This window comes from Mugil cephalus, chromosome 11, assembly GCF_022458985.1.
Source record: "Mugil cephalus isolate CIBA_MC_2020 chromosome 11, CIBA_Mcephalus_1.1, whole genome shotgun sequence".
In the NCBI taxonomy this organism is placed as follows: domain Eukaryota; kingdom Metazoa; phylum Chordata; class Actinopteri; order Mugiliformes; family Mugilidae; genus Mugil; species Mugil cephalus.
In genome coordinates, this window is record NC_061780.1 from 18856809 (window position 1) to 18870743 (window position 13935).

Consider the following 13935-nt stretch of genomic DNA (forward strand, 5'->3'; position numbering starts at 1 on the left):
GGTGCCTGGGTCACATCTGGCCTCGTGTTCTCACTTCACCCCTAAGTTGCACCTCAATGGCTGGCACGGGCCGGGTTCCTTAACAGGAACCGGCCTGCGTTGGCTCTCGAAGGCCACCCTCGGCCCTTTCGGGAGTACGCGTTCCTCTCCGCAGTTCAAATGCTTCAGCTAAGTATGAAGGATGAGAGCGTGCGCCACTGCCAAAATGGAACTCATATGTAAAGCAATATGCGCGAAAACAATATCCTTTCCGCATCTGAGTGTTATCCGCTGCCCCTCCAATAATTACTTGCATACTGAATCTCTGGGTGGCATGGGTTCATCAAGCGTATCATTACACGGAGGCATGAGACACGTCGTGCTGCAGGCGTCTTGTGCCTACACGCCGCAGTGTTTACAGCTACGAATGAGCAACCAATCCGGCTGGCATGCATTGGCCACTGTTGCAACGGCCCTTCAAGGTGCCGGTTGCGCCGCCAATGTCTCAGCCATGGGAGTTGTCTACTCTTGTCTAAATAGTCAGGGGAAACAAAATCTCAGATGCAATCTCTCGTTCTCCAAAAATAACCCTTAACATGAAGTTATGTAAGGTCTTCACAGACTACACTCCTCCCACTTTCTCAATGAACTGAGAGTGTGTGTCCAAACTTTTGACTGGTAGTGTATGTATGCGCTCCCCCTGGTTGTTGATGCTAACCAGCCCCATACTGTCCATTACACTTCACTTGTGTTCATTACCGCACCAGGGCAGTACCATCTCTGAAGCCATTAGCTGGTAAACATATAAACTACATGTGACCCCTGCCTACAGATACCAATTAGTTATGACTCCTGCTGGTGACAGCTGTTTACACAGCTAAGGCCGCTGCTCCTGAGACCTGGACCCAGTCCAAATAAAATAATATCCAGTTAAGGAGAAGTCAGCCAAGATGTAATACAAGTGCATAACAAGAAGGGGGAAAAGAGTGAAGGAATCTGAGAAATGTTAATGGACCTCTCTTTTTCTTTTAAAGCTTTATACTTTTCTGTCTTTTGTGCATTTGTCTCTACCACAGTCGTGTTTCATTGTCTGGGTCCTAAAACATGATTAGTGAGAAAGCCTAACGGGGGGAAAAGAAAATACGAAGGCGGCCACCACAATTGATGCGTTCTTTGACGAAGCGCAGCATAAAAATGTGCTGCGTTCAAATCGGAACACGGCTTGCACATTTCTCTCACAATTAGGCTTCCACTCTCTCTTTTCTTACAACTACGTTTGCGTGCGTGCGGAGTTCGGTGCCGAGCCTGCATGGCGTGCGGCCAGAGGAAAGCACAAAGGCGTGGGCTTCGCCTCGGCGCAGACAACAGCTAAAAGAGAACCACAACCGCAGCGCAACACAACATGCACTGTATTACAGTGCGCGGGGGCCGGCCCGTTCTGGAGGAGAAATTTCTTTAGGGGAACAAATTGAATCTCGTACTGCACAGTGGCAGGTGAACAGAAACTAATATCCAGTGCGGAGATTGGACTGGTTTGACATTGGATATGGGTGTAGTGGTTGCTATTACATTTCTGTAGGTGTTTAGCTGGCTTCTGTTGACTGGAAGTAAATCAGTAAATCCATTCCGCAGCATGAAAGCATCAGCATCTACTGATTCTTTGCACATCTTACTCTCATTTGTAACCTCTATCTATTTCACTCGTGCAACCCAACCGAAACAACCAACCAGGAAGTTGGAACGAACCACCTCCTCAACACTATTTAAGTGCTTAAGGCACATTTTACCCAGCAGAGGGCAGTAATAAGACCTGTAGCGTCAAAACCGCCACAATATACCAAACAATACAAAAGAAGAAGGGAAAGCAGGGTTAGGGTTAGGGTTAGGGTTATGAACTTAGCGGGGCCTGAAAAGTTTACAGTAAAACAAAAAAAGCGATACATTTGCAATAACGTGCATTAACTATACAAATCATGATTAATTCTACTGATCAGCCCTAAAAAAAACATAAAATTTATCAAATAGACAAAGCACTGAGAGTTCAGAGAGAGGTCAAAGCAAAAGATACCCTCGGCTCTAGCAGGCTAAACCTATCAGACCTTAAAAAAAAAAAAAAACAAAACAAACGAAAACAAAGACATCAGAGTAAGGCAGTCCGAGGCAAAGTACAAAACAGACTAACGTGAGGCATATATGACAAGCTCTACAACAGCGAACATCTGTGTTGTTTTTCTAAGCTCAAGGACAGGAAAAGAAGTGAGACAGGGCTAACAGGGCCTGACATAACTCCGAAGCTAGCCAGTTAGCTAGGAGTTGTTTAAAGACGGAGGTGTTTACTCAGAGGTAATCATGCAGCCCATCGAGACGAGTGACAAGCATTTGGTGTGAGACTGAGTAACTCTGACAGGAGGAATGCACTCCTCTGCCTCGGAGGAAAAATCTTACAAAGTTTAGTTCTTATTACAAGATTGATGTACATTCTTTATTGCTTTCCTCTGACAACACACAGATGCACGTCTCCTTCAATCACTATCGCTCACCTGCATCCTCTCCCACTGTCCCCGCTGTCCCCCCCTTCCTTGCTCCTTCTGTTCTGACCTCAAAAGTCTACGGGGGTTGACCCTCGAGTGCAATCCTCAAATCTGACATGCACGCTAAGTTGCCCTCACTGTATCCATCCCCCCACCCCCTCCTGCCATCTCTGCCTTCCGCGGGGAGACAATGAGCTAAGCATCAAGGACCAGTAATGACTCCCAGCCTTGCTCCTGATTAAAAACACACCGGGCGCTTCTGCACTCCACAGGCAACCATGAGACCTTTCCCTCCTCACACCGCAAGGCCTGAGAGCTGGGCCGGCCTCAGCATAACTCCACGGCCAAGAATCCGAAAACAGAAAATAGATAAATAAATAAATAGAATCCAGAGAAGGCCGTACAAGTTGCATCGTTCAAAGATCGTGTCCGGACTAGTTCGAGCCTAATTCCACAGGCAAGTCTTCGTTTTAGTCTAAGGGTGCGCAATTACTAACATTAACCCCAACCTCAGCCAAAACCATAACAAAGCCGTAACAGAGGCTGCTTGCAGTCCCTGGCAAAGACACATCGGGGGCGTGGATGAAACATCTTCACACGTGCTTGCGTGTATTTTAAAGTGTGTTGGATTTGCCTTTCACACAAACTGTGATTATCCCGACCTAGCCCTTGTAGCAACATGGTGAGAAAGACTATCCGAGATTTTGGAAATGTACTTAAGGATATTAGTGCAGCTTAGATCAGTGATTGCGGTGCGGGACCTGGTGCACCTTTACCTCTCCACGTTCCATACTTGGGAAGCAAAATTACAGGCAAGCTCCGCAGTGAGGAGCTTTATTGCATCTGACCAGCTCACTTCCTCTCCATACTAAAGGCATATCATGCTGAGCTTTATTTTGATGTGGCATGTAAGCATAATTAGAGGTCCCATAAAAGCAGGGAGAGGAGAGGGGTAGGGGGAAAAGGAGTCTTGTCCATCTGTCGTGCGTTAAGGAGGGGGAGGTTGCGATCAGAGCCCCCTCTTGTTAGAGCCTTTCGAACAGGCGCTGATGCAAACAACAACCTTTAGCGCCATGCTAGAGGCAGCGCGTGTGTTTGTTTCTGCACGCGTCGTTGTATTTTCTCAAGGGGCCTCCTTGAGTTTCAGATTTCCAGGCTGCGCGGATCGATGCAAAGTAGGTATTAGTCGACACGCACACGCAGGAACACACTGACATGGCAAACAAGAGCACACGCAGAGTGCGGCTTTTTCTAGAAACACTAGACAGCGTCCTTCCGAGGGCTCTTGTGTTGCAAGGTCCGCACAGAAGGACTGCGAGCCAGAAAAAAAATGGATTCACTCACCATATTGCATGCTTAAAAGATAATTTACATTTTTTTAATTTACATATTTGAAGAGAAATTGGTCTAATGATTTTAAAATTTAGCACAGTCGGAAATTACACATTAAATCAAATGTGTCGCTGTGACCAGGACCCAGTTAGCTTAAGTTTAGCATAAAGACTGAAAACAGGGTCAATAGGTGAGTTAGTCCCCCTGCAAAATGGGATAAATTGTTGTTTTTTGGATTTCAGTTTTTGTAGTGATGAATGATCTTTCCGTGAGATCATCCATAGAGTACACTGAAGGTCCTTAAGCTCAGTGTGTCTTATTGCTGGACTACTCTGAAACCTAAAACCGGTCGAAGAGATGGAGCTGAAGAGGGAGACTGACACCCACCTGTTACTCAAAGTGGACCCACCTTTAATTGTGCAAAACGTTTAGCTATAAAAGAATTTATATATATATTTAAAAAAAGACGGTTGCAATGTACGGAAAAGTCAGCTGTGGAGACCAAAACGATTTTACACCAATCAGCCACAACATTAAAACCACTGACAGGAGAAGTCAATGCAATGTTCTGCTGGGAAAAGTTTGGACTTGCCATTCGCGTGGATGTTACTTAGACATGTACCACTCACCTAGACCAGACCAGGCACCCCGACCCCATAGCAATGATGGCAGCAGTCATCTCCAGCAGGATGCAGCCTGACACAGGCACACACACAAACACTGTTCATCTCAAAAAACATGAAGAACAGCACAAGGTGTTGACCTGACCTCCAAATTCACCAGATCCCAACTGATAGTATCAAGTATCTGTACTGGCTGTACTGGAACAAGCCTGACCCACAGAGGCCCCTCCCCTTCCACGCATAGGACCCAAAGTCCCCCACTAACAGCATTTAGTTGCAAGACACCACAGAACTGTTCTAGATGGAGACCTACGCAGTAGTATTAGGAAGGTGGTCATAATGTTATGCCTGATCAGTGTATATATATAGTATCACCATTTTCAACACTATATGTACATATTAACCAAATTTCCAGGGACTAGTCCAGGAGAGTCCAGACTAGTGTTCGTGCAGAGATGAAAAAAAAAAAAAAAAAAGAAAAGAAAATGAGCACAGGGCCATTTTCTTAAAATATCCAACAATTTAAACTTAATTTAAATGCTTTCTTTTGTAAACTGTAGGGGAAATGGTTCATTTTAACAATTCCCATGATTAGATTCATTGAGGAAAACACAATGGATGCCTATTGTGTTCACGCCATTACCTCTAAACAGCTCTTCACTGGATTCTTTTAGAGGTGTGTATTAGCAACGTGAGAGGTAAGCGGAGTGGAAGTGGATTTCGGTGTAAGCCCGGGGGCTCCAATCTCCGACTCTGGGCAGCTCTCCTACCTGTGAAGCCCTCGCATGAGTCATTTTTTCAAAAAAAAAAAAAAAAATGTTCCTTTTGTGTTGTTGTTTTATGTGTGGCACTTGGAAATGATTCCCAACATTAGAATCTTTATGGGCCAATAAACTTGAGAGAATCGGACCAAACTGGCTGGTCATATTTAGTAGCTTTATAAGGAAACACATTAAGGTGTAATTGCTGCGGGGGAGTGAGCAACTGAGGGAACGGGCATAGGTGAGAGTTACAAAATCGCCCTTACACTTTGGGGGTGGAGGGGGGGAGAGGCTCTGCCGCGTTTGTCCGCTGCTCAGGAGTTTCCGATCACCGTGAGGGAACATGGAGCGCATTATGGGATTTCATATAATAAGTCCATTTTATTTCACATTTCCGAAAAAATGAACTTTTACGGCGTGGTAAAAAGCGTAGCCTGAAATAAAGACACATGTTTGGCACTCGGCTTCGGCAGCATTTGGGATCCTCTGAAGACAATGATTGAGGGTGGGTGAGAGGAGTCCCTCGGGTAGTCCCCCGCCCAACACCCCTATCGAAGAAAAGAGAGCGAAGGGTGAGAAGAAGAGAGGGGAGACCGAACGGTTGCACAATGAACGTGATGGATAGCGCACAAGTGTTACAAAACGAGCTTTCTGTGTGAATTTGGTTTTCCTGCAACACCCAAGAAGTTGACAGATGAGTGTCAGTGCCTCCTGCCTCCCCGTCTCCAGACAGATTCTCCTCCTACTCCTTCTGGCAGTTAAACGGATTATGATTAACAGATTTTTTTTGTTTGTTTCAGAGGGAAAAACAATGGAAAAGTGAAACAGATCCCCCACCCCCACCCCCACCCCCCAACTCTGTCACGTGATTCACTGACAGAATCTCTCTCTGTGTCTTCCTTTCCAGAGGAAAGTTCATGCCACTGCATGTTTTTTTTGTTTTTTTTCTCTTGCCGGGGTTTTTGGTAGTGTTGCATGGCACGGCCGCACTGAGGAGCCTTTCAGCGGCTTCACCTGATACCGCTGTGACTCGGAGCAGGAGCCGCGGCACAGGCCGGGATCGACATGCAGGTCAAACAAGGAGCTAGTCTTTCGACGGAGGCTGGGTCAGACTAATGTGATTTATCAATACAGCACATAAGCGAATCTTTGTCCTCGACGGCCGCGATAATCCCCGACACGGGCCGCGGACGAGAAGATGGGGGCGGGCGAAGGTGAAGGGAAGGCCGTCGATTTCTTGTGCTGATCATCGGGAGCATGCACCTGCAGGACGTCCACGCATCTCCCTGTGCCACTTTTCCACCACACGCATTTCCACTTCCACTCGAAGCTCGTGCCGGCAGGGCCTGGGAGAGAAAAGACCGAGCTCTGTTCCTTGACGCCGGAGCTCGGGCTCAGGTCAAGACTCGGCTCGCTGTAATCCCTCTCAGGTGATGGTGTTCACATTCAGCCATTTCCTGCTGATCTGCTTAAATATGCCTTCCTCACCCCCACCCTAAAAAGCCCCCCCCTCCTTCCTCTTAACCAGCGCTGCCTCCGAGGACTGTCAGGGGAAGGTCCGTTCCTCGCTTGTCAATATCAGATCAGGTGGCTTTCCGTAATGTGACCAATTTGGTGCCTGACGGGAGTAAAACTAACGCACTCTCGGGGTAGGAAAATGAAGTCAGGATGCGGGGGGATAACATCACCTGGATTAGAGTGGCATCATGTGAGAAGGCCTTGTTAACAGACGCGCCATCTACGGGGCTTTTTCACTTTTTCCAGAGGCAAAAGTGGCGAGGGCTGCTTTAAAAGCTGCTTCTTGGAGCGCTCCCTCACGTCCCCCTTAGGCACTTAATCAACGTATTATATTGCGCCGGAGTGCCGGGTTCCAACATTAACACTTACACCCACAAACCTGGGACTTCGCGTGAGCTTTCAGCGCACAGAGGCCCGATTTCCAGGGCTCAGAGAGCCGGGGCGCTACATTGGAATAGGCTTTTGTAAGTGTATGCATCCAAAGCAAAAAAAAACAACAAAAAAATACAACTCAATTTTGAATATTCTTCCTTTTTCTTTTGCTATTATGAAACTAATCAAACTAAAAGCACAGAGTCCACTCATAAGATTAAAAATACCTGAGGGCTTCATGTTTCTGCTCACTCTTCAGTCGAAGAAGGGCTTATTCAGACACTAATGATGACTAGTTTCTGTGGATAATTGGCACCCATCCACCAGAAACAATCCACACACACACACACACCCTTATTGCTCACCGACTCTTAGCACAAGTACAAAATGTCATGCATCTCTGACCTCACTCCCTCCGCCCTGATTGTACAGCACTGGTTTCATCTAATCACTTTTGTCCTTCAAAAAACATCTGGGAACGCAGCGGAGTAACTGATTACACAGCTGAGCGGGATCTGAAACCCGCCACGGCCTACTGGGAATTCAAATTTGGGATTTTCTGTGTAGATGAGGGAAGGGTTAACAGTATCGCATGGCAACTTTTCACCTCTTTTGACTGCCATTACCTATTCATTACCTGTTTAAACAGCTTAGGGCCCCACTGTGTATCTGCGTTCCTTCAGGCAGCGCTGGTACTCCAGCCTGATTTTATGTAGTCAGCAGGTGGCATCATTAGCCAGAGAATAAAAATGAAAAGTAATACCCTTGTGTCTAGCTATGATATCATAGCAGGGCTCATTGGCATCATTTCCCTGTTCCTAGTGGGCAGAATAGGGGGCAAGGAGGTGTAAATTTAATATGTTTTCTCATCTGTTTCACATTTTAAATAATGCATGTGCACTAATACCACAGCCAAATGGGAAGTCGGCCCGTTCTGTGTGTGCAGCGCGTGTGCAAGACAAGATCAGCCCAGAAACCACACAGATTGGAGATCCTGATCTGCTGCGCTGCAGCCATATGCAGCGGCTGTTTAACGCCCTGATTGTGATGGCATCTCCACCCCCGCCCGCCTCCTTACACCTCACACGGTGTGTCAATGGCAATGGCAAACTTTTTTCCCTTTCTTTTTTTTTCATGCATGTAAAAATGAAATAGGCTTTTGTTAAATTATGCAGGATGTGTTTCGTTCCGCTTGAAGCAGTTACGCCTGGGGACCAAAGTGTGGCCAAATTGAGTTTCAAACGTGTCTGGGTCTCAACACTCCTGAACGGTTTGGATAGCTCACCGTGCATGCCAGACAGGCTGTATATAAAGCTGTCATAGGAACCTTGAGGGCTAGAAAAATATTCAAGCATTTCTGTTCCTATTGGACCGTGATCTCTTGCACATGCTTCTTTCAATATAACCGTGATAAATAAAGGAAGGAAGCAAATACCGAAAACCTGGCCGGCTGCCACCGCTTGCTAGAATGGCACTTTTGGCCCAAAGTGCTGTTTCCCCCTCCAAACACACACACAGTCAACATTACTGTATAGGCGAGAGCGGTACATATTTGCACGAGATTAGTTTGACAAGTGTAGCATCCGTCCTGAGAGCCGGGGGAAACAATATGTAGCTTATGGTGCTCAGCCCTAAAGCTGTTCTTGAGGTCAAATGTGTAAGTTAACCTCTTGATCTCATCCCTACTGGTTAAACCACCACCACCACCACCACAGCTCCCCGCCTCTTCCTCCTCTAACCTCTTTTTTTTTCTCTCTTCTCCCTCTCACACAAGCAGACACACATCACACAGATAAAGAGGCACCTACAGACAAATGCGCAGACTGGATGGATTTGCAGCTTGACCATGCAAGATTTTTAAACAAAAAAAAAAAAAGAAGAAGAAGAAGAAGAGAGAGCACAGATCACACTAAGAAAATGACATTCTATCTCCTGCGTGCTATCTAAGATCACACAGTGCACAGAGAAAGAAACACACACAGGGGCTGAAAAAACGTGTGTGTGCCAGTACCCCGCAGTGATTGCCTGATTATTTGCAGATGGGCAGTGGAGGGCTTGCAGAGTGTGGAGGTTCCCTATGGCACGCAGCGCATATGATTAAATCTGTGATTGCCTTACGATTTACAAGCCCCCCCTCCTCTGCCTCGACTTTAAATTACTTTTTATACTGTACCCTGTCTCCGTGCGGGCCGCACTACCGGCGTGAGCGAGTCGGACCAAGCCTCCTCTCATGGTCACCCCGAGGATCTTGGCGATGTGTTATGTCACAGGTCTGAGGAGGGCTCAGCGGGGGCCACTTTCTTAATCCGACTGTCTCCTCATTCATTCGGAGTATAGAATAGTATTTGCAAAGGGGCTGATCCCCTGCTCAACCCCTGCGCCTCCGCTGAGCGATTGTTATGCGGGTTTCCTACCAACTGTTCAAAGTGGTTATGAGATCAATTAAAACCAGCTTAGGGGGCTGGAGTGGAGATGTGCAATTCATAAGTCTGGGGATGGGGGTTCCGTATCTATTCATTAAATAGCACCCCTCCCCTCCTATAAGCTCTCTATTGACCGACCCGTATCTTTTTTTTTTCTTTCCTTTTCTTTCTTTCTTTTTTTTCCAGCGGTTTCACATGTAAATAATATAGGACGCCCTTTGCTGGGGCCATAACACGGGAAAGTGGCGTTAATTGCCTGTCTGACAGAGTGTTTTAAATACGGTTAGCCAATTCACCGACCCAACGTGTTTTAATAGTACTTTTGGACACACGCGTGCCCAAATTTGCGCACATTTTACGCACTAGTTACCGGCTGTGAAGTCGTTACATAATGCCGAAAATGTTATTTCCACGGCATAATAAGTTGACTGAGTTGTGGATTAGACAACGTTTCTTTTTTTATTTTAAGCTGAATTTCTGGAATGTTCCCGGATTTGGCTACGATCTGTGGTGAGCCGGCGTCTCTCACCTGTGAGTTTAAAATTAAGATCCCATATCTGGTGCCAATTTTTGGACTTTTTCCGCCCGCTTTGTGTGCTCCCCACTCTTGCTCACAGAGAATGTTATATATCCATATCTATATATAGATATATAGATATACACAGGACTTTTTACTGAATGTGTGAGTGACATTGTTTGGGACTGTTGCCGTTGCCTCGCGCTACACACACACTAAAACTTTAACAATCTGTTTAAGTCACTCGCTGGATGATGCTCTAAGACCTGTATACTATAACTCCGTGTTACCTCTTTTGTTTCTCCTCCAGCGTTGCGACGGCGCCTGACAGTTGCTGTACTCCATACAGTTCAATACGATCAGGGCAAATGAGAAGAGTCGAAACTGCATCTGGACGGCGGGGCTGTTGTTCGGACTCTGGTAAAAATGTGCCAGCTGGGCCTGGAATGGATTCTCTGACTTTACAATGTCTTCCTCCAGTTTCTTTAGTCAATCCTCAAAAGTGTCAAACATCAGACGAGATGCGACATGGTATCACGTCGCCGTCTGGGATCATTTTATGGAGCGCGCTGATCCTCCAGTCAGTAAAAGTGTCCGTTTTGGTGCGCTGCGGGGAGAATGACAAAGGAGGTTACTGTGATAACAGTGTAACGAAATCAAAACCTTCCTAAAACAATGACGCGCTGAGATGATCGGGGCGATTGAAACCAAAACTGAATAGATCTTCTGTGTGTTAATGTGTTGGAACAATCGTAGATTGAAATGCAATGCGTGCTGCTCAAACGCCCCTCTTCCAAAAAGCGAGCGCAACTGTGTGCGTAATAGTCGCCAAAACGCTCCGTGAGATAACGTGATGTTGTGTACCTTTACTAAGAGAAAGTGTATATCCACTCCGGTCCACTTTTAGGTTCCCTCTGAGTGCAAGTGCGGCTCGGGAACATGCAGCATCCCTCTCTGTGTGCAGAAACTTGTGTCTCCAGAAGAGAACAGAGGTCCGAGGAGGAGGAAAAAGGTGGTAGCGGTGAAGGGAGGGGGTTTCCTTTCCTCCTCTCTGTGGAAAAAAAAAAACTTAGATTCCGTTTACCTGCGTTTCTCCACTTAAGCTTGTCCTGTGGTGCGGCAGAAACAAACTCACATGTGTTGCTTGCTTAAAAGCGGAAAATGGGAGCCGGCGAGTGAGTCTGCGTTCTGCGCGCTGCTGAGGTTCAGCGGTGACTGACTCTCAAACTGGTCCTGATGCTCGCTGCCTTTTTCCTCATATAGCGTCGTGCCGCCGTCACGTGTGGAGATTTCAAGTTTTGTGTTTCTTCTAATTTAAGATGCTGAAGATGACATTTCGCTCAGTCTCCCCCCACCTCCGTCCCCCCGGAGCGCACTCGCTCACACTGGCCGGTACGAGGTTGCCTCTGGGTCCTAGCGAGCGTAAAAAGCTGGCAACTAATTCGGGTGGGGAGGGGGTGGGTAGTGGGGTTAATCGAATTTTTAGGAGCTCGTCTGTGATGGGCAGGAGCGATTTTAGACTGTTTCAACATCCACAATATTCTTTGAATATTCCAAATATTCTTCGTGAACCCATCAGACATTTACGCCACGTCTTAATTGAGAAATGAAATCAAATTAAAGTTTGGTGAACCATCATAAGTGGTCAGCCTATCCTGGATCAGGTTTATTAAACCAACCACAGTCCTATTTAATAATTCGATGCACCAAGAGAATAAAGAAATAAATATCTGCACATTGCAAGCAGTCAGCAAGTCAGCCGTCCCGTTACGCCTCTTTTATTGCCCACCCCTCTGTGCAATTAATGGTAATCTTTGTGCGGGCTGTAACTGTGGCACTTTAATCATTCAATCATTTCTGGGTTTTCCAAACCTTGACCCGTCGCATCGTGAACCACGTGACCTCATCCCGACAACCCGTCTGAGCTGGTCAGCCTCCCTCCTTCGGAACCGTCTTACCTTGCGGGGAAAGACGCGAGGGGCTGGCACTCATCCACTCCTCCGTGACATTCAAACGCTGGCCGCTCGTCAACTCTGCAGAGAATGAATGCACACCGGGGATGGAAACATGACAGCGGCTGGCGTGAAGGTTGGCGACAGAGGGTGGAGGTTTAAAAAAAAAAAAAAGAGAGAAAGAAAGAAAAACGCAGTAGAGCGCAAACGTGGCCACGTGCAAACTACAGGACACCTACAGCAGGGGCCATTTCTGGCGATGGCTTCTCACCTCCTTGGGATCAGAGCTGGAACTGCTCTACCCCCTTCAACCACTAGGTGTGGCACTTAATCTTTCATTTATTTCAGGAAATTATTTTCATGGGAGATCTCCAGTAGGCCGTCTACGTCAGTGACTCTACAAGTGTGAGGTCATTAAAAAAATAACAGTAAACAGACTTCCGTAAGGCAAAAAAAAAACTCTCTCTCCCTCTCTCTCTATATATATATAAGGAGTGCGTTTACTAACAGATGTGAGCTTCCTTTGGTTGCCTCTCATCTTTACAGCATTACAGAATTTCATTTACATGCTGGCTTTACACTTTAGAGGCAGAGAGACCAGTGAAAAAGCCTCAGGCAGTAAAACACACGCACACACACTTTGCTACTTAAACATACACACAGAGCAAGTTTCCATTTCCTCACCGGAACTGAAAAAATATGTGGGGGGGGGGGGGACCTATGTGAACACACACACACAAAAAAAAGAAAGCACCTATGGCGACCTTTGTCCTGTCTTTTGTTTATTTATTTATCCAGACAGCAGTGACAGACATTGCGGTGAGGAGGGTTGTTAGCCGCAGGCAGAGCTGCTGGTTTGGATCCCTCTCTAAAACAACATCTGAGAGTGCACGGCTAAGGTGAACGTGATAATTTAGGCCTCCGGCACTTTTATTTTCATGATGTGTCATGGAGAAGGGGGCCGGTAAACCAATCACTTTATTCCCTCCATCCCTCCCCTCCCGCTCATTGCAGTGCACAAGAAGTGGAGGTGACGTCAGCATTTGGATGGTCTGGCTCGGAGCCCTCAGCGCCATAACAGCAATGAGGGGAGCTGCTGTGCACTCTGCTCATCAGAGGTCCAGGCAGTTCTGTCACGGTTTACTTGGTTAAGACAGGAAAGGAAACAAACAAGTGGGGGGGAGGGGAAGAAAAAAGGTCACTCCGCAGTGGTCATCGAAAAGTCAGAACCTCCAAAATGTCAAGGACGGCCTGAGAGTCAGGCAAAGTGAGAAAAAAGTTCCAGTCATACTTAGCAACTTTCCATTCTTGTGGCTCCAAATGGAAAGAGGGGAAACTACAATATCCAGAAATAATCTAACATGACATTCACAAACAAAGCTGAAACATTACGGTCCACATGAACAAACACTGTTTTATAGTTGCCATAAATCCGCACGACAAAACTGTCTCCACTCTGGGTTCATTCAAGAGACGTTCTTCGCCTTTCATTCACTAATGCGGCAATTTCAACGGCGACGATTGGGTCTGCAACGGGGTTACGTGATATAACGAAAACACCCAGAGCAGCTGTTAATGTGGAGCGGATGGTTCATTTTGGAGGTCAGTGTGCTGGATCTGGTCGTCGCCATCTTGGCATTGTCTGACACCACCTGACTCCTGGCTAATTAAAAAAAAAAAAAGTTGCACAAGTGGGGCAGGTGGCACCTTGACAGCTCTCACTGAATAATAACTCATAACTTTAATTCATACAGTGAGTTACACTCATCAGGCATAGCACAACACTAATATTGTGTAGGTCTCCCTTGTTCCTCCAAAACAGTTGTGACTCATCAGAGAATGGACATGGGTTTTCTGACGGTGTCCCGTGGTCCCTGGCAACAAATGTTGTAAGTGGGGGTCCTTGGGTCCTATGAGTTGAGAGGGA

General features: G+C 46.6%; 1 protein-coding gene across 1 annotated transcript in view; it reads right to left on the minus strand.

Annotated features, from left to right (window-relative positions):
- rspo2 (R-spondin 2) overlaps window positions 1-12324 on the minus strand; it is a 56977-nt gene extending 44653 nt beyond the window's left edge. The window contains exons 1-3 of the mRNA XM_047597635.1: window positions 11192-12324; window positions 10921-11107; window positions 10347-10663 (exon numbers count right to left, since the gene is read on the minus strand). Coding sequence (XP_047453591.1) covers window positions 10347-10446 — 100 coding nt within the window. The 5' untranslated portion in view covers window positions 10447-10663; window positions 10921-11107; window positions 11192-12324. The remainder of the gene's footprint in view (window positions 1-10346; window positions 10664-10920; window positions 11108-11191) is intronic.
- Between the last annotated feature and the right edge of the window lie 1611 nt (window positions 12325-13935).